Source organism: Hippocampus bargibanti, linkage group LG04, assembly GCF_051943395.1.
Source record: "Hippocampus bargibanti isolate YZ-2025 linkage group LG04, ASM5194339v1, whole genome shotgun sequence".
NCBI classification, from domain to species: Eukaryota; Metazoa; Chordata; class Actinopteri; order Syngnathiformes; family Syngnathidae; genus Hippocampus; species Hippocampus bargibanti.
Window position 1 is genome coordinate 13,422,310 of NC_142737.1, and position 25,837 is coordinate 13,448,146.

Here is a 25,837-nt window from a genome sequence, read left to right on the forward strand (position 1 = left end):
TTGCAGCATGCTATCTTTGCTTTATATTAGCTTGCCTGTAATTTTGGTTTTCAAATTGATGATTTTATCCTCAAAAATAAAATGGGGACAACACGGACATTCAGCTGTTGGTTACATTCCACCAGTGAAAGCTGCCCTGTCAGTTTTTAAATGCATAGAATTCCCCCCACCCTCCGGTGGAGATGCATGGAATCAAGTTTAGACTTTTTTTTTAGTAAAAAAAAAAAAAAAAACACTAAAGAAGTTTGCAACATGTCTACACGTTCAAATGTAAGAAAGAAGATTTATATAATGTATTTATTCATAATTAACCAAGTAGATGCTTGTACATATGAGGAGAAAATGTGGCCGCAAGTTGCTAATACAGTACTATTGTTAAAAAAAACAAAGGTGAATTTACAGCAGTCAGAACATACATTACAACACAATTGCACAGAAAACAACTTCATGGATATTGTGGTGGAGGTTTCCAGTGTACAGTATAAACACATTATATAACCCGATGTAAAAAGAGAAGGCATGTCGAAGGCGAACACTGAAAGTGACTAAAACAAAATAGTGGATCTGCAAACGTTTGAGAAAAAAAATCCAGTTTTAACAGTCAGCAGGTAGGTCATATTTTTAGGCAAAGCACCATTGGTACCCTAACACCCTCTTGAAATAAAAACTAACCATAAAAGTGTCCATGCTGCTCCACAACACTTAATTTCCCCAAGGTAAACTACCGTTTGTGATAGTGAGAGTAAACTGTGGTTACGACATTGAAGGAAGTCAACGGTGTGTTTTAAAAGGCTGCTTGATAGCACCAGATTTTTAGGCTGGATGTGTCTCGTGTTGACATTCTGACACATAAGTGAGTAATGCTAAATGACTTAAGTTATGAACAGTGTTGTAAGAAAAGAAAAAAAGTGTTTTCGGTGGTAAAAACAAAAACAAATTGACAACTGTTATCTAATTAACCCGAGTGCATGTGACACGAATAGTGTTCCAAAACAATTGTGCAACTCTCTCAAAGGATTGTTGAGCAAACCGAAATGAACTGAAAGGCACCTTGGCGCTAGCGCAAAAAAAAAAATTGCTACGAAGGCTTTCTCCCATCAGGTCCACATCGAAAAATATTCAACTGCTACACAATAACACCACCACCACCAATTACACGTTAGCAACAGGATTCCTCCCAATAAACATACCAGAATTAAATTAACAATTAAGAACACAACAGACAACCAGATAAAATTCACTCATGGGCCCAAATATGGGAAACCCTGCTCTGGAACCAGACGAGCATTTTTATGTTAAACACAAAAGATTTAAAATGGCTGCTGACTAAGTTAGCAGGTAAATTCAACATTAATTAAAAACCCGACTTTGGTACGATATTTCATGTCATTGCCTCGTACGCTGACACAACCAACAACAATCTCAGTGTTATCAGAAATTTTACCGACCGAGAGCCACCTCAACCAGCATCGGCCTCTTGTCAAAATAAACCTATCGTCACACACGTCAAACTGTCATATTTATGTTATCATAACATTCCAGCTCGGGTTTCACAGTTTGATAGTTGAACTGAATAATAAAAAAAGGACCCAAAATAAACCCTGCTGAGCGAATGGGGTAACAAAGTGTCATTTAAAATAGCAACTCAATTTTTAGTTTAGACCATACCCTGTTCAAATCGGCTTTCAACTAGCCAGGAGAACGCTCAAGGTAATAAAGCTCCAGTTAATAAAGCCCACTCAGTGATTCTTAACTGTTACCTTTGAGTTGATAGTAACAGAAGAGCTCCGGTTTTACATCTTGGATCAATCTAAGATGTCTAAACACGCCTGATGGACGGCTGTGGAATTGGAAATTATCTGGATTGTTCAGAAGAGCAGCTCCGCTTTCACAATTCAGATCAAAGATCTTATTGGATCCAATATATTCAAATGGACTTTGTCTTCAGCACGTCAGGGGGCTGCTCAATATATAGATAAAATGCATGCTAGCCATCATGCCAGCAAAGCATATTAGCGTAGCTTACACAATTTATTTCAAATAATTAAATGGGGCCAGGTCAACGTAATTCATGCTCTAGTGTCATATTTGTGTTGACCATAACCTTGGTATAAATAGTGTTCACCGTTTGGACCAACGACATAAAGAATCCAACTAAACAACCCAGGAGGACTCTAGTTTCGGAAGCCTGTGCACTGTAACTCGTTTCTTAAGTGTCATTACACCATACAAGCGCACTACTCTTGACGAATGAAACCTGCTCCAAGTATGTCATTCCAGGATTCATATTTAGAACCCTTGATTGAAACCAGCCTGTCATTGAAAAACATCATATTGATGTTGAGCATAAGATTGCAGATCAAGTTTTACAATTTGGACCAAAGACCATCAAAGCCATCAGAAAAAACCCTCCTTCCACATGTGATGCTAAAAGTAAACTCACTACAAAAGGTGCAAATAGAGCGCTGAGCGGGGTTTGTCACCCTCAGAAGGTGAGCCTCTTGGCAGTGACAAACTCCTCCAGTTGGACCTTGCCGCCGCCCATGAGGCCGAACGCCGGGTACATGATCCCCGAACAGTCCACTTGCCTCTCGTAGAGACATCGCATGTTGTCGGCGTCATAGAAGGACACGCGGGCGGCGTCGTGATCCAGGCACACGCCCAGACGTTGCGGCATGGGTAGCGCTCGGTTGCCTGGGTCACCCGAGGCAACTGAAGACGAGGGTGACATCTTGGGGATGAAAAGCTTGCCCATGCCTACGGTGAGGAGGGTGAAAGGTTGCGAGAGATCGTAGCTGGCGTCTTCGCTGCCGCTGTCGTGGCCGCTGTCGTGGTCGAACCTGGGCGGGAAAGAGTGGTTTGACGCATTGTAATAGTGCTGCTGTTTGGGTGAGCATGGTTCACTACTGTTTTTTCAATGAATAGTCAATTATTTGTTGTCAATAGTGACAACTGATGGACGACATTAATTCGGTTTTAGTTTGAAATGAAAAAAGAAGTCAATATGGTCACCTTCAAAAGTATTGGAACAGCTATGTCAATTCCTTCGTGTGTATACTGAAGACATTTGTTTTTTTTCTTTCTTTCAGTATTTAATAAACCTATCAATATATCGTAATCTTGATTATATTGTTCTTTGCAAATACCGTATTTTTCAGTGTATAAGGTGCACCCTCAATGAATGATGTATTTTCAAACTTTTTCCATATATAAGGCACACTGGACTATCAGGCACCTTCAATGAATGAAAAAAAGTTATCTAAACACAGTGATACCTCGGCTTACGAACGCTTTACCTTACAAACATTTCACCTTACGAACGCTTTACCTTACAAACTTTTCACTTTACGAACATTACATTCGTGAGAATATAATCTTGCCATACGAACTAGTTTTCGGCAAACGAACCAAACCACACGGAGCGCCACGGTGGCTGGCGGACTAGTGGTCGGCGGAAGAACACCAAAACACACGGTCGAAAAGTGCCACGGTGGCTGGCGGACAATTTTTTCACACCCCCTTTGAGTGCAGACGTGGTTTGTTATCGAGTGGAGTACTTTTGCTATTATGGGACAGAAAAAGACCCCACCACAGGCTAGTGTTAAGCCTAAGAAGACATTAAAGAAAATTACGATCGAGCAGAAGAAGGAGATCACACTGGCTGGCGGACTAGTTTTCGTCACCGCGCGGTTTGTTATTGAGTGGAGTACTTTTGCTATTATATATAACGATTTGCAATTATATATAACGAGGTGTGTGTTTGTGTGATTTAGCTGTCCCAGTACCATTACGCTAAGTCGACCATTGCTACCATCCATTGACGACTGTTATTTTGGTATTTACAAAGGTAAATAAAACGACTTTATTATACACACACACACACACACACACACACATACATACATACATACATACATACATACATACATACATACATACATACATACATACATACATACATACATATAGTACAGTTTATTTATTTACAATACAATATCACATTTATTCTACATAAAATAATGTATATTTTGTGTAGTTTTAAGGCTTATTTCGTAGAAAATTATTTTTCTAGTTTTCTGGGGACCTGGGAACAGATTATTCTCATTTTTAATGGTTTCTTATGGGAAATCAAAGTTTGGCAGATGAACTTTTCGCCTTGCACACACTTTGTGGGAACCAATTTAGTTTGCAAGCTGAGGTATCACTGTATATAAATAGATACATTTTCCAAATAAAAAAAAGGCCCACCACATTCTAAGGCTGTCTGTGGCTGCTGACAGTTGGTGCGAGACCTGTTGTGGCTCACTCAATATTACTTCACATATAAGGCACAACTGCATATAAGGCGCAGGGTCATCTTTTGAAGAGAATAAAGGCTTTTGGGTGCACCTTATACACGGGAAAATACAATAGTGTGAAAAGTAGGAACTCGTTTGTTCCCAGTAAAAAGAAAAAGTAACAGCACTGGGATACAATTATTATGGAATCCCTAAGCGAGATTACACGAGCACCATACAAGGGCATCTGTCTGGGAATATAAACTCTTTCCAATCATATTGCGTCTTATGTCACAGGCTTAGCTCGGAGCTTCACTGGTAAAATTGTGTAATATGCAGGATGGTTGGAATATACCTCGGACTGCTTGTGTCTCTCGGATTGTGAAACCACTCCAGCAGCTTTGTGTCCGAGGCCACGCCCACCTTGACCATATACGAATACGGCTCTACTTTGAAGGCCCAGTAGTGTCTGTAAAACATTTGGAAGATTGACGTTTCATGGCATTCATGGTTATTTGAGCAAATAGGGCAGATGCTACACAATAACTATTTGTGTTGCGGCGTACCTTCCCTGAGAGATGCCCGTGTCACCGATGATGTAGTCTAGGCTGACATAACCGCCCGTCTGCACACGATCCGCAGCGAGCAAGAAGGCTGTGCCGGCCATGCTTTCAACTGCGTCCCGCCGCTTGCTGAGAACGAGACGCTCCGTGCTGAAGCCACACTTGTCGTTGAACAGGAAGTCGAATACTGCGCGTTGAGAGAGACCACAGATACGATTAAAAAATGTGGATTGAGTCAGGAAGTAGTTCATCACTCAGCTGTTTTGTTGTTCGACCAAATACCAATTTGAACCCGTTTAAAACCCAAATGACAGACGCAGAAAAAAAATATATATCTCGTGACTGTAAAGGGTCCTGGAGAGTTTTGAAAGGCGCTCAGAAATAGAATGTATCATCATTATTATTATTATTATTGCACTGCATTGCATGAGGAAGTCTGGAGTGACGTAAAAGTATGTCAGAGCGGTGCAAGACATGTATCATGACTGTAAGACAGTTGTGAGGTGTGCTGTCTGTGTGACTGAGGAATTCAAGGTGGAGGTGGGACTCCACCAGGGGTCAGCTCTGAGCCCCTTGTTGTTTGCTATGGTGATGGACAGGCTGACAGACGATGTTAGACAAGAATCTCCTTGGACCATGATGTTTGCAGATGACATTGTGATCTATAGCGAGAACGGGGAACAGGTGGCGGAGAAACCAGACATGTGGAGATATGCCCTGGAAAGGAGAGGAATGAAGATCAGTCGCAGCAAGACGGAATATATGTGTGTGAATGAGAGGGATCCAAGTGCAAGAGTGATACTACAGGGAGAAGAGATAAAGAAGGTGGAGGATTTTAAGTACTTGGGGTCAAATGTCCAGAGCAATGGAGAGTGTGGAAAAGATGTGAAGAAGCGTGTCCAGGCAGGCTGGAGCGGCTAGAGAAAAATGTCATGTGTGATGTGTGATAGAAAGGTTTCATCTCGGATTAAAGGAAAAGTGTATAAAACAGTGGTGAGACCAGCCATGATGTTTGGACTGGAGACAGTGCCACTGAAGAAAAGACAGGAAGCAGAGCTGGAGGTAGCAGAGATGAAGATGTTGAGGTTTTCTTTGGGAGTGACCAGGTTGGATAGGATCAGGAATGTGTACATTAGAGGGACAATTCATATTAGAGGCTTTGCAGAGAGAGTCAGAGAGGCCAGACTGAGATGGTTTGGACATGTCCAGAGGAGAGAGTGTGACTATATCGGGAGAAGGATGCTGAGCCTTGAACTACCAGGCAGGAAACCTCGAGGAAGACTGAAGAGATTTATGGATGTGGTCAAAGAGGACATGAAGGTAGCTGGCGTGAGAAAAGAGGATTCACAAAACCGGGATAGATGGAGGACATTGATTCGCTGTGGCGACCCCTGAGGGGAAAAGCCGAAAGGAAAAGAAGATTATTATTATTATTATTATTATTATTATTATTTTTTTCTCATAATCTCCAACGCCAGACAAGTTTTAAAGGTGGACACATGAGGGTGCTATAACACAAAAGAACTACTCAGTTGGCTTACTACCATACTCCATCGTGTGTGGATACAGTATATTCATCATTGGATGGAATTAATTAACTTCTATAAATAGTTAGTAGGCCAACAGGATGACATCATAACATAAACGCACCCTGTTCAGTCAACCATTGTGTGGAAAGGGCAATATATGGTCTACTTCTGGGAAGTGCTCGGCACAAATGGGGCAGAATAATTCTAACGTCTGCCTACACATAAGAGCAGGGCTACGTTTCAAGTTGACACGTGACGATAGTATAAATGAAGCAGGAACTGCGTCTCGCCGGAAATATGAAGGTGCACATAATAGGCCAAAGAAGTGGTCCTGGATGTGTGTCCACCACATAAGTTATTACATTACATGAAAAATACGAGCCGTTCCGCATTGTTGCGAGTGGGATAGGTATGTCAGGTCCATCCAGCAAGTTATTATGGCATTTATAGGTAACATCAGATCTGAAAGGCCCATTTGGATAAATTTCATCTCACCTTTGTGAGAAAGAGAGCCACATTTTGCTGCTATGAAATGTAAATTTCTCCACTGTGAGACGAATAAAGGCAAATCCAATACAATACAATGGGCTCTGTGTGTGTTCTGTGGCTTGAAATTCCTCCTCATTACTGATGCTCAGTGAATCCTTCCACAATCCACATAGTTCAGGAATGCGCCAGTCACAACATATGTCAAAATCAAAGTCTTAGCAAAGTGACCGAACATCCCAACCGCATTGACTTGAAAGGATGATCAACCAGAGCTGATATTGAAAAATGTTAGTTAATCAAGAAGTCCAATCAGGGTTGCATTCGAATCCATCTGTTTGTGAAGAAGAAGCACCGACTGAAGACGTTGACTGCCACATTAGCATCTCACGCTAGCTGCTGCCCACGTGTTTCTTTAAACGGTCCCTCCCACACAATTCACCCCCACACACACTGGTTTGAGTCATGTGAAAGACAAAACAAAAAGTCTCCATGGTGATCTGCAAAACATCATTGTGCTCCGTTGCCTCTATTGTGTCCCTCAGAAATGAAAACCAAAACAGCAAAGCATCTGTCATCTTTTCATCTGCCTCTGAGTACAAAAAGGGGATGATCTGTTATTCCAGTCATTGATTTGACCGAAAGAGACATAAGAGTGACTTAAATAATGTGCATAATTATATTTAGGGATATGAATAACCTGCAGCAACGCCAAAACAACATGGCCATCAGGAATATTACATGCCATGTAATCAGTGGTAAGAAGTAACAAAACAAAAATATGTTGGATCATACTTAGTACAGTGCGGATAGTTTTGCCACCACCATAATAATAAGAGCATTAATGCATATGATGTTTCTTACCGGGTGCAGGTGGTGTATGGAATGTGACCTCGGGGCTGTAAGGGCTGAACACGGAGTTCCTGCAGGTGCGCACCCTGAAGGCATACAAGCTGTCGGCATCTAGGGCGGAAACGGTAGTGCAGGGTGCGTGGATGCTCTCCGTCGCTTGCCAGACGCCAACCTCTACATCATCTTGGGTCGGGGAATGCATTGGTCCGCCCAACCTGAGCACGGGGTTTAGCTCTATGATGTGCTTTAATGCCGATGATGTCAATGCGTTTAGTGAGCATGCGGGGCCCACCTGCGGTACTCCAGCAAGTGCTGGTCTGTGGGTTGGTGGTCGTCGGACAGCCGCCAGAAGATGGTGGCCTCATTGTAGACTCTGCTCTTGGACAGGTCAATCATTGGTGTGTCCGGAACTAAATCGGGGGTAGAGGCAAATCTCTAGATTAGAGGGAGGGGATCTGTCAAAGATGTTCACTCGGACATTGTGAAAAAAAGCTCAAACACAGGAAGATTGTCTTTTACTCAAGACGTCGGTTGTCCTTTAAGCATTATTTTGAAACATTCTGTCCAAAATAATGACATTCCCATATGAATTGCAGGACAGCTCACTGTTTAGATTTGGCTGACATTCTAATGAAAGCAAAACTCTTGACAGAGTTGATTACAACGTGTTTAGTACCAATATCTACAAAGTAAAACACTCAAGTATCAGCCATGCACGCGTTGACACTGAAGAAATAATGCAGACTGTTTTCACATTACTGACATAGCAAACACAGCTGAGGCCTCTTTGGCCCACCCCCAGTCCCATTTTGGGTGAACTCAAGTCAACAGCTGACAATTGCCACTGACCGTGAGCAGAGTGACAACCAGACTACAGAATTGTCATTTTTAGTTTGCTTCTTTCACCTGAGAGAAATCAAATACATTGCAATGGTCTACTAGCCTAATGTCATTTTTTTCAGCATGATTCAGATTGGAAATGTTTGCATAATTTTATTTTCATAAATGTTGAATTTATTGAATAATTCACCAATACTTTTTAAATGAGTGCATAATAGTTAAATGTACATGTGTTTTTTTATGAACAAATTATACTGTACAAAATTTTCTGAGAAATGGATCACAAACTTACAATAAAAGAGTAAGGCAAATGTGACATATTTAAAAAATGCTCAGTAGGGCAGATTAAAAGTAGCGGGTCAAATGTGGCGTGGCGCGCACTTCGGGAATTCATGCTTTTCACTTTCCGAATAAATTCGGGAATATCAGTGAATGAGTTAATTTAAGAGCATTGAATAACGTTACATAAACCTGTTAACGCCATTTCGAGGGCAATGAATGTACTGGTATTGACCTTCCGGACATTACTCTTAATGATTCTTGGATGATGATGTCGGATGGATGAAAGATATGAAATGAACTTGGTGAAAATACACCCTGTTTTTTTTTCTCCTCATTTATCAGCTTGTTAACCAGGCCTCAAAATTGATCCAGCATTGATCCGTCATTGTCTTATTTAAAACATGTGATATCTGCACTTCACTCCACGAGCTAGTGTTGAGTATGTTATGTGACCAACCTCCGCCGAAGCACAATTCTTTGAGGAGGGTCTCTTCTCTGGAAGTGTCCAGTACAAACTCATCAAAACAGGGGTCAGCTGACGGGTGGAAAGTCCTTAGAGACTCAGTGGCCTTCTGTATTCTGAACACACACATACACAATCTTGTACTTGTGGGAATTTGAGGCATTTTCATTTTTCTCTTTCCTAAAGGAGGATTAAGAATAACGCAAGAATGAACAGTATCATGTTCCTGCAAGTGCAAAGGTTCCATTCTTATCCAAAGCCGCTAACTGAGATCAATAAGCCATCTTAAGGTTGCTTTGGTAACCTGGCTCCACACGGTTCGGCATGTTTATGTTATTCAGTCTCACAAACAAGAGATATGTAACTTGAAAATGTTTTAAATATATGTACCTGACATGCAGCTGCTTGGCAGTCTGTACAAAGCACGATTGGTCAGTCTCTTTGAGTACCTCCTGAGCATAGCCCACCAGACCACTGTTCTCCAGCATGCCCTGGTACTCCTCCATCTACAAATATACCAATAAAAGCACATTAAACCAGAGGAAAAATTGCCTTTGATAATCAATTTGAGAACACAGAATAGGAATTTAATAAAATATTAATAAAAAAAAAAAATCAACTCATAAATAATAATATGCATCATTATAATTGGAAAAATTGCTGTAAAGTAAGAAGTAGAATTATTAACTCATTCACTGCCATTCATAAATTATTTGGGAATTGAAACGCATGACGTGTAGTGCCATTTCGGTATTTGTTTTTCTTGCAGGAGGGTGCGGATAAAGCGCTGTCAGACCTCTGGCAATGTTTTTCTCTCCCACGAGGGGGCAGCATTTGCCTTTTGTACAGCTGTCCCTATTTCAAGCTCTGATAACTCCAGACCCATATAACTTCGGAATTAAATCTTTTTTTTCTGATGAAAGAAGAGGGTCTGAGGTCTCTTACATGGCGTTGCATGTTTATGTAATCCTCAAACTCGATATTCTGTGGGTCCTGCAATTTGAGTGAAAACGACAAAAACCCTGGCACTGGAGTGGGCACATTTTTATACATTGTCTGGCAGTGAATGAGTTAAGAACAACTACAATAAACAATAAAACAAGTAAATAAGAAATTAAACTGGAATTCGAAATTTTCAATTACACCAACCATCCAAATAAATTTGTAAATAAAATTGATGAAAAGTATTTTTTAATCATAAACGCAGCAAAAATGAAGAATGAATACAAACATAAAAGACTAAAAATGCAAAATGAAGCATTATGAAAAAATGTTGAAATTATAAAAAAGACTAATAAATAGTTTGTAAAATATCACAATCAAGTGTGAGCAAGAATGCCCACAAACCTACCTGTGACTTGAGCTGTCCCATGCGTTGGTTTCGAGATTGCTCAATGGATTTGAGCATCTCCAATTTTCTCTCTTGCAGGGTCTCAAACAGACGGTCAAAGTGCTCAGTGGCCTGCCGCTCTGCCAGCTTCCCATTTTCCTTTGAAACAATCATGAAATATTATCAACGCTCCCCGGGATTTGTGAAACCGTATGTCTCTGTGCGCATTTTATTCTAATTCAAGCACATCTCAGGTTTCACAAGACAACCTAAAACTGCATGATCAAAATGTTTACAGGACGTCATCATCATTGTTGATCAACAGAAAAAATCCAGAATTGATTAATAGTCTAAATTGGCCTAAAATCCGAGGAAACCTTATCCATGCAGTGACCATTTAATCTCGATTACAACAAAAATGTGTTTTATGACACTGTGGCTTTGTTTGCACAAAGGAGTACACACTCTGACATGGGCTAGTCTAACCCTGACGTGGCATAAAGGAACTCCATCTGCAGTTTCCTCATTTGTGTGGTTTCGCTAACGAACCTGAATGCCTTTAACATACAGTAGACAATTACACATTGCTATTCAACTCAACGGACAGGTTTTCAAACAAGATGGTATACTTTATTCCCTTTAAAAGATGTGTGTGTGTGTGTGCTATAAAAAAAATTGCACATAAGCCAAAAGCCTTAATTGTCTTGAAAAGATGACCCTGTGCCTTATACGCAGGTGTGCCTTATATGTGAAGTAATATTGAGCCACAACAGGTCTCGCAACGACTGTCAGCAGCCACCGACTTCATTGCCCTCTCTTATTGTAGAAGAAATAGCGCATAACCATGGGCTCTACTGTAACGCCTTATAATGTGGTGTGCCTTATATTTGGAAAACTTTTCTTATTCATTGATGGTGCGAAGTCATGCATAACATGACGGGAGTAGCTGGCAAAGGTAGTGGGCAGTGTGCGGAGAGTCTATTAGAAATTTCTGTGCCCTTGTCTTGGTTCTTGCATTGTGAAAGTCCTTAAGAGTGGGTAGGGCGGTGCCAATGATTTTTTCCGCTGTCCTAACTATCTGTTGAAGTCATATGACTGTAAAGTGCCCTGAAGAGTTTTGAAAGGCGCTTATAAATGAAATGTATTATTATTAATGATCATCATCATCATCATTATTATTATTATTATTATTATTATTATTATTATTAGAACCTCAGCCTCTACTGTAGCACATTATCATGTGGTGTGCCTTATATTTGGAAAATGTTGTTATATTATATTTGGAAAACATTTTTCATTCATTGAAGGTGCACCTTAAAGTCCGGTGCGCCTTATATATAGAAAATGTTTGAAAATACAATATTCATTGGGGGCGCGCCTTATACCCCGAAAATATGGTACATGAAGTATAAAAAGACTAATTCCAACTCAGTTGAGCCAAAAAAATGATATATGATATATAAATAAAAATTGCCTATCATGATCATCATTGAGCTATCATGGCAGGCTGTCGCAAGGGGTTTGAAGTTGCGTACCTCTGTCTGACTAATGAGCTGCTCCAATCCAGTAATTTGACTCCTAACTTGGTCCTCTTTGCTGATGAGGTAATGGATACTCTTGGCCAGCTTCTCCTGTGAGAGGACAAATGAATGTACAGCAGGTTTTTAAACCATACTCACCAGACACTAACAGGCTCAATACACTTGTCGACTATAACCATGTCCATTATCTGCATATTCTTCACAACACAATGCCGCATTTATGCTCCCAGCGACCGAAACCTGAATCAGGGCCAAATGATACACCTCAACCGCAGTTTGACAGCACAATGAACACACAGACATAGGGAGGACAAATGCTTGCGCCCAATATTAATGCACCTCCACTCAGTTGATTAAATTTCACACAAACTGTGACCAGATGACAAGTCTCAACTCGTCTCATGTTCAGAGCGCTCTACAGTTCAGTCTTTTCCAGCTGAAAATACGATTCTTTTTTTTCCACAACCTACATTTTATATCAGATATTTCACTGTCAGCATTTTTCATGACATTTACAGCAATGGCATCATATGTGGGAAAGGAGAGCCTTTTCTTAAATGGGTAAAAAAAACACAATGAACAAGGTACAGTACTCAAATATAAATGTGTCTACATAACACGCCGCCACATCTTAAAGGCGCGTAGTTAACAAAGACGCTGCAAATGCTCCAGAAAATTCCATACAGCCATTTTTTGGTGTGTGTTTATTACATTTAATAAGTTTGAATACGCTCATGTGTTTCAATCATCTAGGGATGGGGAATACCATGGCTGCAAGAATGGGACATATGCTTCCTTTCCCAGGTGTTAAACCATTAAACCTGTTCTTCGGGTTCTTTTTATTGACAAATTGTTTGAAGTGATGCGAACTACTCGTTATAAGGAAAACGTTCATGTGACACAAAGCCTCCTGAGTGTTCCATACCTTGAGAATTTTGTAAGCGTTGCTCATGGATGTGACCTTGTGGTTGGCGTGGGTGCCTCCAAGTTTGCACAGGTGGCAGACTGGTCGCCTGCACACCTCGCAGTACATGTTCACCTTCTCCATCTCATGCTCCGGACACATGAGAACCTATGAAATTTGCCAGAATGGAACAATGTAAAGAATACAATGTCTTTATAGAGCACAACAAAAATGTTAAGAACAAGTACAAGTGAAACAGGAATAAGCTTGAGACATGTTTCCTGATTCTTAAAATAGAAACTGAATTCAGAATTCAACAAACACCAAAAAGAGAAGTGCTGTCATCTCAAAATTCCCATAGTCTCGCCTCATATTGTGTCATTAAAAGGTAATGAACTGCTAAAACAAACCACAACAGATAATGACATACACAGTTGGATTGGATATGCCTTTATTAGTCTCACAGTGGAGAAATTTACATTTCACAGCAGCAAAGTGATGAAAGGAATGAAAGTTATGTCACAAATATCCTTTACACAAGTGTTGCTGTGAATACCGTATTTTCCGGTATATAAGGCGCACCGGAGTATAAGGCACATCTCCAATGAATGGTGTCTATTCAAACTTTTTCAATATATAAGGCACACCGGACTATCAGGCGCACCTTGGATTGGATTGGATTGGATTCCTTCAATGAATGATAAGTTTTTCTAATATAATATATATTCTTTTTTCTTCCAAATATAAGGCACATCACATTATAAGGCGCTATGCTATGGTAGAGGCTGGAGTTACACACTACTTCTTCGACAGGGGGAAATGAAGTCGTGGCTGCTCACAGTAGTTGCAAGACCTGTTGTGGCTCAATATAACTTCACATATAAAGCGCATCTGCAAATAAGGCGCAGTGTCATATTTTGAGGAAAATCAAGGCTTTTGGGTGCGCCTTATACACCGGAAAATACTGTAGTAAAAAAAACAGAACACAAAAATCATATTTGAAAAATCATCTTGTCAAAATATCCTTAAAAATTCAATGGCTGACAGATCATTTCATTTGGCTCAAGCTAACCTTAACTCATTGTTAGCATACAATCTAAACCCAATGAAAATGCATGACTTCAAAATACTTCCTTGATAAAAATGAATACATTGCTATTCAGCAGGGATTTTGCGCTATTTAATTGCATCTTGTGGACACAACAGAAACTGAGTGAAGGCTCAACGTCCGTCCATCCATCCATCCATCCATCCAATAAAAATATACTCTGTGGAAGTTCAGCGTAAAGTAAGAGTTAGTAAGTAAGAGTGTTAAAGTATTTGGTGTTACTTGCCTTAGGCCTAAAGTTGGTGGTGGGGCCCACATACTCGTGCTGGGCCTTGGGCGTGCCCCACGGGTGGTGTATCTTGAAGCACTCGTTGCAATAGCTGGCTTTGCAGTCCATGCAGCTCTTGGTGGCCTCCTGCTGCTGCGTCGGCTTGCAGATGTTGCACATGATGGCGATTGCAGCGCGGGCCGCCTGCCGGTAGCGTTCTACGATGCTCTCCAAAGTGAAGTTGCGGAAGAGCATGCTAATGCCACGCTCGCCCAAGTCAATGTCGTGCTGGCAGCCCGGGCACGGAATGGTGGTGACCCGAGGGGTCACGGATCCTCTGCGCCAGCCCGGGGATGAAATGGAGCCTGGGAGAGGGAGGAAAAGGAGTGAGCAATTCATGTAGAAGTTGGCATTCACAGCTTTTGTATTGTATTTGGGATTTTGTCTGAGGCCCTATTTGTGAATCCCATACTGTATTGTACTGTATTGTACTTGTGGCCATTACATTCGAAACAAAATAAGTCAACTGCTTCAAAAGATACCATCCCTTTTGCACTCACAAAAACCTGGATTGTAACCAATTCTGAATTGATCAATGTTATTTTGTCACGTGTTGACCTTTATATCGGTAACTTCCAAGACTATTTTAAGTAAGTTGCGAATCAAAACCACAACACCTATTCAGAATCAGAAAGCCTTTAATGGTCCCACAATGGGGAATTTTGCAATTCGGGCATCAAATCCATCTCAAATTAAGTTGGAAAGGTCTTCCTCACACCTAATTGCCGTTGAGTAATTGAACATATTTTAGTGGGGGAAATACAGCAATTAGGGTGAGGAAATGCATCGAGTGGCCAAGTGCAAATATCAAATACTACCAGCTACTATCTGTAACAGAAAGTCTTGGACTGTATGATCCATAATAATACATGTTAAAGTCCAAAATATTTACATTGTATCGCAGAAAGCTTTTCAAGTGTAAAAAATGTGATGCTAAAAAGGGTTATTGAGTTCAATGTCATTCTCAGTGGCAGCAGGTAAAAGGAAAAAAACACTTAAAATAGTAGCACATTCACAAATAGGGCCTCAGCATGGTCTCCTCATTTTATGCTCAACATCTCTTGACCACTGCTCCTCACGTACGCGGATGCATGTCACGGAAAGCACAACACAATGCATCATATCAAGCATATCAGGCGGCTATCTTCGGACCACTGACGCTCATTGAGAAAGATGACAAGCGGTCATATATGGAGGGAGAAAATGGGATTTTGTCTTTTTTTTTTAATGTTGCATGTCATTCAACATTCATAACAGTGGCAGACAAAAAGTGTTGATTGCGAGCTGGACCAGGCATGAGCAAAGCAGTAGGTTGAATTACGTTAAAGACAGTGGAAATGCCAAGTGTTAAAATTCACTAAAACCTTGTGAGACTTAGGCACAAGAATAACTAGGAAATCAATGATTGTGAAGAAAGGACCCCTCCACTGTATTAGCTAATGTATCCATTTGTCCAGTTGGCACATAAACACTTAGTGTATTTCCACATATGCAACACAAAGTCCTCTTAAAGCAACAATGCTTTCAAGAGTTAATATTTTTTTTCTCCTATACCGTGCTTGTTATCAATGCAGCGGCATCCTAACAAGTGAGGCGCGCACACATCACGGACAAGAAAGCAGTGAGGAAGAACACAAAACACACACACACACACACACACACACACTCAAAGCCACAAAACTCAATGGACGACTGGGCAAACAAACAAAAAACACAAAAATAAAAAACATTGACAAGAATATTGCTTCACGTTTTTGGGGAGAAGTGAGGAGTGCTGGATTTATCTCAGTATTTCCGCTTCGTTTCCGTGGACCTGAAAATTCAATCAAACACTCCTCAGGTGAGGAAAAAACACTGTGGAAAGCCTAAGGGGACGTGGGGTCATGGGGGGTGAAGCAGTGACGAGAGCGACAAAAGGGTGAACTACATTGAGTGCGAATATATGTCGTGCGGTGGTGAATAAGGTGATGAAGCGTGACAGTTTGAGACCCGCGGGCTGACGCGGCTGCCAGAGTGCAACCGCTGATCATGACAAACTCAATATGATGATGAGCATGATATAGCTCCCGTACGACAAGTGCGTTGACAGTGCTTGTACTGTCAACTGGGATGATTCTCAAATTTTCTGTTATTTATTGATTTATTTTAGTATTACTAATTCCACGTGAATCAAACATCTGAAGATGGAGGACACTGATTCACTCTGGCAACCCAAGAAGGGAAAACCGAAAGGAAAATACATTTATTTATGATGTATTATCCATCCATCCATCCATCCATCCATTTTCCGTACCGCTTATTCCTCATTAGGGTCGCGGGGGGTGCTGGAGCCTATCTCAGCTGTCTTCGGGCACGAGGCGGGGGACACCCTTAATTGGTTGCCAGCCAATCGCAGGGCACACAAAGACGAACAACAGTCACTCTCACACCTAGGGACAATTTGGAGTGGTCAATCTGCCTGCCATGCATGTTTTTGGAGTGTGGGAGGAAACCGGAAGACCCGGAGAAAACTCACACGGGCCCGGGGAGAACATGCAAACTCCACACAGGGAGGCCGGACCGGGACGCGAACCGACGACCTCTGCACAGTGAAGCCGGTGTGCTAACCACTCGACTACCAGGCCGCCCATGATGTATTATTTATTATTGAAATTGTTTTGTTGTTGTTTTTTTTTTTTTGTTAAAATCTAAAATGTTTCTTTTTTTAACTTTACATTTTTTTAAATTTAAAATGTAGATTTTTTTGAAAGTGTTAATTTGTTATTTTTTTTAATTTGTTACATTTGTTACATTTTTAATTGGTTAAATTTTTCATTTTTGAAATTTTAAACGTTTTAATGTTTTATTTTTTTAATTTTTTTAATGTTTAACTTGTTAATTTTTTAAATGTGTTAATTTTTTAATGTGTTACTTTGTTAAATATATTTTTGTTGTTTTTGATTTGGTTTATTTTGTTATTTATTTTTTATTCATTTGTTATTTATTTATTTATTTAGATGTACTTATCTATTTTTTTATAGGGGTGTTTATGTATTTGTTTTTTTTTTACGTGTCAGCCAGAGGAGACCAGGACAGGGAGTATCATGTCGATATCAAAAGGATGGGAGACTCTTGGAATGTTCTGAACTCCTGCTTCCATACCAACATATTGAGGAAGGATCTCTGCATGGATTTAACTCGATTTCTCTTTTTTTCATAAATGTGTCTGGATTTTTTTTGGGGGGGAGCTATAATTTGTTTATTTATTTTTAATCAAAGTAACAAAAACTATGCTAGGAAGAAGGCTCATGAGCAACTAAAGCGCAATTAAATATTGGCAGCGCCTTCCCGCAAACAAACCCTCACTTATCTTCAGTTTTGTTGCACTTGGCTTGCAGTGACAATTCCCTCTCAGCACGCTCTAAACAATTAGCGGCCGTTTTTGTGTATTTAATGCCACAAAGTGCCGATAAGCTTACTGAGCAGAAGACCCTGAAGGTACTTCTGTCAAGAACAGCAAGAAGATGGGCGAGCCCAAATGGCATCTGTGTGTTAGTTTAGACTTGTCTGTTTCAACACAAACCCACATATGTTGTTCAAGTAGACTTTTCCTGTCATTTGTTTTGACAAGAGTAAAGAGGATGGATGCAATCGTTGGCATCTGTACCATTAAGGCATTTTGAACCTGATCTCCAACTGTTCAATTCAATCGTCCTAGCAACAGAGAAGATAGAAATTGTTTCTTCTCCTTCATTTGTTTGGCAGTTGTCAACCACTATGTAATGTAAAACTGCCACCTACATAACTGGAGTGAAATATTAGCAACTGTGACTAATGAGTAAGTTTAGAAGCTTGGCATCCTCTTCCTAAATGTCATTCAACAGCCGGATTTCTTGTACTATAGTCCTGATATATATTTTAAAAAATAAATCAGTTTATCTAATGTGAGTTTGGAATTGTGTTTGGTAGTGACAAGGCTTATAAAACAGGAGGGAGTGAGGACTAGCGGAGAAGTAACACTCAAGCTGGGATTTCACAAAGAAGGTCCGCTGTCGACACTGTACTCACTACTACAGTAACTCAACAGCCGGAGGCCACTTCTACCTCGATTTCCGAGCGACCTTCGCACTGAGGCTGGAAGCAATCAACAAAAAGAAGTGACAATAAAATATGAAACAAAAGCATGAACGTGTGGGTGATCGTGTCATCATGAAAACAAGTCAGTGACAAGAAAGTGGTTCAGAAATCAAATGAATAGTGTAACAGCTTTGAGTGGAATACAAGAACAGATGATTGAACATTGTGAGTAAGCAGAGAGCATCATGGTGCATTCAGGAAGTGGCCACATTGGCATTTCGCTCACACTTTGATAACGTTAGATAAAAAAAGGACAAATTGATTTGAAAAACAGTAGTGCAACAATGATCACAATCCAACATGACTGAGCGTGAGTGAGAAGCGGGTGAAAGTAGCCCAAGCTTGTGACATCATATTGATTTTTTTAAATTAAATCATTCAATGCCAGATGTGCAAAAATGTGTCCGCCCCAGTGCCAGGGTTTTTGTCATTGTCACTCCAATTCCAGGACCCTCAAAATATTGAATTTTAGAACTACATAAAAATCAAAATGAACGTTAAGAAAGCTTCGACTCTCTTCTTTCATCAGAAAAAAAAGCTAATTCCTAAATTATATGGGTGTGGAGTTATATGAGCTTGAAATGAGGGCAAACATGGAAAAAGGGAAATGCTGTCCCTTGTTGATGGGGAAAAAACATTGCCAGAGGACATGGCCAGCGCTTTATCGGCACCCAAATAACACAAACAACAACAAAAAACGAACACATTCGGGAATGGCGCTCTACGTCATATTTTTAATTCCAGAATGAATTCGTGAATGGCAGCGAATGAGAAAAATAAAAAATACCTGTAAAAAGTACTGTTTTTTCGATATAAAATCTGGAAATAGTGAAACCTTGCGAATAATTTGTGGTTCCTTGCAAATACTTTCCGGTTCCAGTAAATAATCAGAGGACACTTCAATGGGTACACCTGAAGAGTGTCAAGCAGTATCAAAATGTCTTACTGGGATGTCCTGAGAAGGTACAACTATAACCAATGACGTGTCCGTGCAAAGTCCATGCAAGACAAGAATAGATTCATTATAAAAGAAATATTTGTTCCTTGTTAATGTTGTGATTTTAGTTTGTTTCTCTAGTCTCGGTGAAACACGTACCTGTGCGCTGGACCCCCAACTGAAGGACTTATTGAACTGTTTTCATGGATAATGTTTTTGGGCAGTACCAGGATATCCCTGTTTGTTCAAGAAAGGTTTTTTTTTTTTTTTGTTGAATGCAGCTGAATGACCATCATTGATTCACGGTTTTAGCTATTCATGGGCCAGCCTGGCCCCAATCCACCCCAAATAACAGAAATCCGCTGAATTGACAAGCAGGGCACATTTGAGCATTTTCCCTTCCATGGTGATCAAAATAAGCAAAGGCCCAATTATTGGATGGCCCAAAGGTAACCCTGAGTGATGATCCTGCGGAGGGAAGTATGTTCAAGGGATTTTTTTCCTTCGCAATCTTTCTGGGAAAACCAAGATTCGATTATTTTAAATGTGTCAAGGATTTACAATGGTGAGTCATTTAAGGTGGTAGACATAACGGTTGTGATGTGAAGTCGATTTTTTTTTTGGAGTAATATTTCAGATTTTCCCGGCAGCAGGGAAGACTTCGCTTTGATAGAGATCAGCCTGGGTTTTTGAACAAAAGATGAACAATTAATAAATCGAATTTTAAATAACCGTATTTTCTGATGCATAAGGCACACACAAAAGCCTTAATTTTCTTTAAGATGACCCTGCGCCTGATACACAGGTGTGCCTTATATGTAAAGTACTATTGAGCCACAACAGGTCTCGCAACTATTGTCTGCAGCCACTGACTGCATTCCCCCCTGTAGAAGAAGTTGTCCATAACCTGAGGGGAGTAGCTGGAAAAAGTAGTGGGCAGGCTGCAGAGGGTCCAGTAGGATTTTCCATGCCACTGTCTTGGTTCTTGCAGTGTGCAAGTCCTAAAGAGTGGGTAGGGCAGTGCCAAAGACTTTTTTTTCCCGTCCTAACTGTCCGTTGAAGTCGGATGACGTCTGAAGTCGGAAAGTGTCCTTGAGAGATTTGAAAGGTGCTTAGAAATGAAATTTATTGTTATTTTTAGAACCTCAGCTTCTACTGTAGCACCTTATAATGTGGTGCCCTTTATACTCCAGTGCACCTTATATATGGAAAAAGTTTGAAAATACACCATTTAATTGGTGTGCGCCTTATACACTGGGAAATATGGTAGTTAACCCAAATTAAACAATAAAATCAAGCCGTAGTTAGTATATGTGGTGCCTTGTTGGTCATCTTCAGCCATAATATTTTGATGGAAAACAAAGGACGAGCAGCATTATTCAAACCTCTTACACCACAGTGAGGCCCGTCCCAGTTGCAATCTCACAATAAATAAACAGCCAGCAGGTCGCATTCCATTCTTCTCCTTCGACTAATCCCTCATTTATTCCTTACAGTCGTAGCCCAGCATCGTCATGACAACCGACTATCCGAGCAGTGGTGGTTGTCTTGTTTTTTCAGTGAGGTAGCTAGATCCTAAATTGCGGTCGTTAAACACAAAGATGTACTGTGTGTGCTTTTTTTGTAATCATCTTATTAAAACAGAACTTGGACATGTATAATCCTCAGTAGAATGTTTACAGTCATCTAATGCGGGAGCTAAACACGCTGGTTCAGAGTTTACATAGAGGGGCGTTGCCCGTGCAAGGCGAGCAGATTGAGGGGCCTTCAGTTTGTCGAGAGATTTGCTTATTCAAAAATGGAGGTTTTTGGTTTCATGTGTCAACTCGACACATAATAAAGTCATTCAGCCACCATTTGGAGTGTCAGGGTGAAGAATGTTCCCCAAAGAGACCTTTTTCTTTTTTTTTTATTCATTTCTGCTGAGCACCTTCATTGCGATGGCAACCACTTGGAGCTTGCTTGGTCTTGCTAGTGTTACACTGGAGACTGAGGAGTACAAAAATGCAGCCAACAGTACAGAGATGGACAACTGGAGGTTCACGGGCAGCTGCCTGTGGCTCGCACCCATTCTCTGAGTGACCCCTCAAATAATCCCCCCACTACACCTCCTCCAAACTTTTTAATTAAACGTCAGCAGATTCACTTGGAGTTTTTTTGTGTGTGTTTTGTTTTATGTGTGTGTGTTGAGGGGGAGTTGTTAAAAATAACAAAAAATAAAATAAATTAATAATAATAAAATAATCAAAAATTTGCAATGAATTTCAATATGCCTTAATTATACGCACACTTGGGATATTGGCCGGCTGATATATATTTGCTTTTTTTGTTAAATTGCCATTTTTGCCAAAATTATGGCTTCCTCCATCATTTAAGTTGCCGACGCCTACTCTACTAATTTGTGACTCTGTTTTTTATGTTACACTCTGTTGGGGTAATTTGCAATACGAACATTTTTAAACATCTTTTTGCATCGTTTGTTTTTGTTTTGGACTTCCTGATACGTCATATCCTGCCTGCCTTTACATGATGTCACATCCTATCACATCACATCCTGTCCGTCTTACATAAATGCTCTCCCAGCGTGTCGATCTCTCTCTTTTCCTTTCTGTCTCTCCTCAGCGGACCTCACAATGTTCCTGCTGTCTACAAGATTAAAAAAACTTATTCTGTTCAACACCTGGCTTCCTGCTGATTTCACCACCCCACTTCTAACACCCTGAAAAGCGATGAACCAGGAACGAACAATCACTTTTAACCCATCACATTCATTACAGTACAATTATTTAAAAAAAAACGTACCAAAAATAATTACAACTAAAACAAAGCATTTTGAACAAACTAATCCAAACAAGCTGTAAAAAAATTACAACTCACTGAATGTTAAGATTTTAAAAAAATCTAAAAATAAAATCCATCCATTTTCCGTACCGCTTATTCCTCATTAGGGTCGCGGGGGGTGCTGGAGCCTATCTCAGCTGTCTTCGGGCACGAGGCAGCGGACACCCTGAATTGGTTGCCAGCCAATCGCAGGGCACACAAAGACGTACAACAGTCACTCTCACACCGAGGGACAATTTGGACGAGAAAAATCCAATACAATATCAACTCTGGAAGAGACTCAGGTCGAATCAAGGTGAAAATTGTGTATAAATAGACAGGCCTCCATGGCGACTTGACCATTGGTTATGTCAATGAAGGAAAAAAAAACATTTAGCGTATTTTCCAGTGTATAAGGCGCACCGGAGTATAAGGCACACCTTCAATGAATGAAAAAGATTTCCAAAAATCATATATAAATAGATATGTTTTCCAAATATGAGGCACACCACATTATAAGGTAGAGTATGGGTTACGCACTACTTCTATGGGGGGGAAATGGAGTTGGTGGCTGCTGGCAGTACTAGTAGTAGAAAATCAAGACTTTTGGGTATGCCTTATGCACCGGAAAATATGGTAAGTGGAGACTAAGGGCGATTGCAGCAAAGTGGAGATTGTTTCCGCCACTAAGTTAAACTGAGCATGTGTCAATTCAAGTCGTGGAGATGTTACTTAGGTGACTATTCTACAAAGCTATGGTTCAATTGGGGCGACTGTTTACAGGGAGATAAAAGGCAAGGCTGTGTGTCCCTCAGGATAATATCTAAAAACAGCCAACGTAGGCGGGGAAAACAAAAGTGTTGTGACAAGTTCAAAACACTTTAACATTCCTTCACTCGTCACTGTTTGCCGATTGTCTGAGGTAATTTGACATCCCCCACCCTTACTTAAAAAAACAGATAGAAGTAATGACTCAAGCTTGAGCTTGTCAAAACTCAGCAGACCTACCTCATATATATATGTCTCCTACTTAAGAAACTAGACAGGATTAGCGCAAAATAAGCGATTCAATCATTTGTGTTCATCAAAGTAGGACAAGGAGGAGGAGGGATGCATACAACGAGTGGCCCACTTTTGAGCTTGGCCTTTTGTCTTGAGCCTTGTACACTAGAGCCCCAAAAGTCCAACACTTTGGAATTGTACTCATATTATGGAGAAAAAGCAGATTGTGAAAATCAAAAGAGCATACCAACATCCAGCAAATCATGTTTTTATTTCTTCTATTTGTGACTCTCTTTGGAAAAAATGGATTTACCTTTAAAGGACAACCGACACCTCCGGACAAGTTGCGTCCATAATTTGTAAAATCACTTCAAATGACTTTGACTGAGCGCATTTTACAAAGATTCCACCGCATATAGCTATGTTTTACGTTTTAAGATTAGCACTGAATAATCAGAAGCCTTGTTTTCGAGTTGATGACGATGCCCTACCTGACGGCACGAGTTGATCGCGAAATTAGAAAGAAAACTACATAAATAACACGATGGTGAATCGTTGTGTGTCGCAGCCAATTGCGGTAACACGCATAAAGAAGGTGTCAGTTTACACAAATTCCCAGCGGACAAATCAGCCCATTTCCAACAGAGCTTGTGCGCCATCATGTGCATTTTCTGGGCGCTACATTGGAGTCCAGGCGGCTCGAATTGATACGGAAGGACTTCTTTAATCGATTGCAAACATTTATGCTTTCCTCTTCAGAACTATTTGAATCATATTCATAACTGGATGAGTCACAAGAAAGCATCTTCTCCGAATCTGAACTCTCTGAAGCCATTGTTTTCATTCTGGACAATTCAAATTTCCCCATTGTGGGACAAATAAAGGTTTTCTGATTTTTCTGATTCTGGAGCAAGGCACTGTGTGACCAATAGTGACGTCACAAACAAGGGGGCGGGACGTTCTGAATCTGCCCTGTGCCGAGCTCATTTTGTGGCAGTTTTGGGACACTTGAATTCATTTTTATTGGTGTTTTGCATTTGGCTAAAAAAAAAATCAGCCTGTGTGTTTTGGGGATTTTAGATGCTATAAAACGTTTTTCTGATGTCAGTTAGGAAACAAAAAAATGGTGTTGGTTGTCCTTTAAAGTTAGGATTTTATGTAACTTATTTTAGAATTTGCTACGCATTTCCTGTCAACATGGTCACGGTTATCCGTTGATTTTTGAACTGAGTGATTGACATTGTCAATTTGAAAAGTTGACACTTTCTGCACATTTGACTTCAGGGGGTGCACCATGATGCCATCTCACAAACTTCGCTTGATAATATCACGCCCGTCTCATTGCAGACTGACCTGATCGCACCAGTTTATCCAGCCTTTCCATGGAGGGTGAGGGCACACGGGACCTGGGGCTGCCCGGTAACGAGCACTCTGAGCTGCCGTCCAACGAGTCGTCATAGTTGAGCATGAGAAGCTCTCTGACACATTTGTGGCACACACTGTGCTGGCAAGGTAGGATGAGAGGGTGCGTGAAGAGCTCCTTACAGATGGGGCAGATCAGCTCCCGCTCAATATTCTTGATGGGAACCTGCGGGTGGCGAAAACCATTAACAATCAATTTCAACGGGAACTTGCAAGAGGGAAAGTTATTAACAATCAATCTCGACCGATACCAGATACCCGAAACCATTCCCAAGTTTTTCACAATCATGACCGACTTATTCACCAAATATAGTAAAACCCAAACACTGGTGACAAAGGACGATTTGATCCTCTCCTCTTTCATCTAGAACTGCTTCATGTAACAAAGAGGGTACAGAAAGTGCTTCAGAATTAATGACTCTCTGTGTCTTTGTGTTGTCAAATTATTTGTTATTTACCTTTTTTTGTTCTTTTGACTTCAAAATGGCACCGCGAGAGTGGCTGCCTTTCCAGCAGCTCCTGTATTTTATTTTCTACTTCTCTCTGTCCTTTCCTCTTCCTTTCATAATTTTGCTGCTATGAAATGTAAATCTGTCCACTGAGAGATTCATAAAGGTAAATCCAATCCACATTTTGTTTTCAATTTGGGACAAAGGTGTTCCAAAAATAATATTGAAAGGAATTTCAAGATTTTTAATCATCCATGGTTCATAATCACCAAAAGGTTCACAAAGTCTGGAGAAATCACAGCATGTAAGCTGCATGACCGACAAGCAACATTGAATGCACACTGTCCAACAGCAACAACCTTTCCACTGAACAAAGCGGAGCTGTGAAAATTAGAATCGCCCCAGAGCTGTCCAAGAATGACAGTCAAATGGCAATGATATTCCTCCCAAATAAAAACAGTGCTGGCATATTTGTGCTGCCGAATAGGCGCAACCACTGAGCAGTCTCCTCCTTGATGAATGTTGTGGCCAAAAATGCTGAAATATCATATCCATTCCACACAACGCACAACAACTCCTGTATTTTGCTTTTCTACTTTCATTTCTTTCATAACTTTGCTACTGTGGAATGTAAATTTCTCCACTGCG

General features: G+C 40.5%; 1 protein-coding gene across 4 annotated transcripts in view; it reads right to left on the reverse strand.

Moving 5' to 3' along the window:
- Positions 1 to 269: 269 nt before the first annotated feature.
- Positions 270 to 25,837, reverse strand: part of trim36 (tripartite motif containing 36) — a 34,661-nt gene continuing 9,093 nt past the window's right edge. The window contains exons 2-15 of one of the 4 annotated variants that reach the window (XM_088994126.1): positions 24,672 to 24,906; positions 18,527 to 18,556; positions 16,194 to 16,256; positions 14,402 to 14,748; positions 13,089 to 13,235; positions 12,158 to 12,253; positions 10,644 to 10,781; positions 9,683 to 9,798; positions 9,287 to 9,408; positions 8,000 to 8,117; positions 7,720 to 7,922; positions 4,844 to 5,027; positions 4,633 to 4,746; positions 270 to 2,840 (exon numbers count right to left, since the gene is read on the reverse strand). In XM_088994126.1, coding sequence (XP_088850252.1) covers positions 2,486 to 2,840; positions 4,633 to 4,746; positions 4,844 to 5,027; positions 7,720 to 7,922; positions 8,000 to 8,117; positions 9,287 to 9,408; positions 9,683 to 9,798; positions 10,644 to 10,781; positions 12,158 to 12,253; positions 13,089 to 13,235; positions 14,402 to 14,748; positions 16,194 to 16,256; positions 18,527 to 18,556; positions 24,672 to 24,906 — 2,268 coding nt within the window. In that variant the 3' untranslated portion in view covers positions 270 to 2,485. Of the gene's footprint in view, positions 2,841 to 4,632; positions 4,747 to 4,843; positions 5,028 to 7,719; positions 7,923 to 7,999; positions 8,118 to 9,286; positions 9,409 to 9,682; positions 9,799 to 10,643; positions 10,782 to 12,157; positions 12,254 to 13,088; positions 13,236 to 14,401; positions 14,749 to 16,193; positions 16,257 to 18,490; positions 18,557 to 24,671; positions 24,907 to 25,837 lie in introns of all 4 variants that reach the window. The other 3 variants (XM_088994129.1, XM_088994127.1, XM_088994128.1) reach the window with 3 other exon arrangements.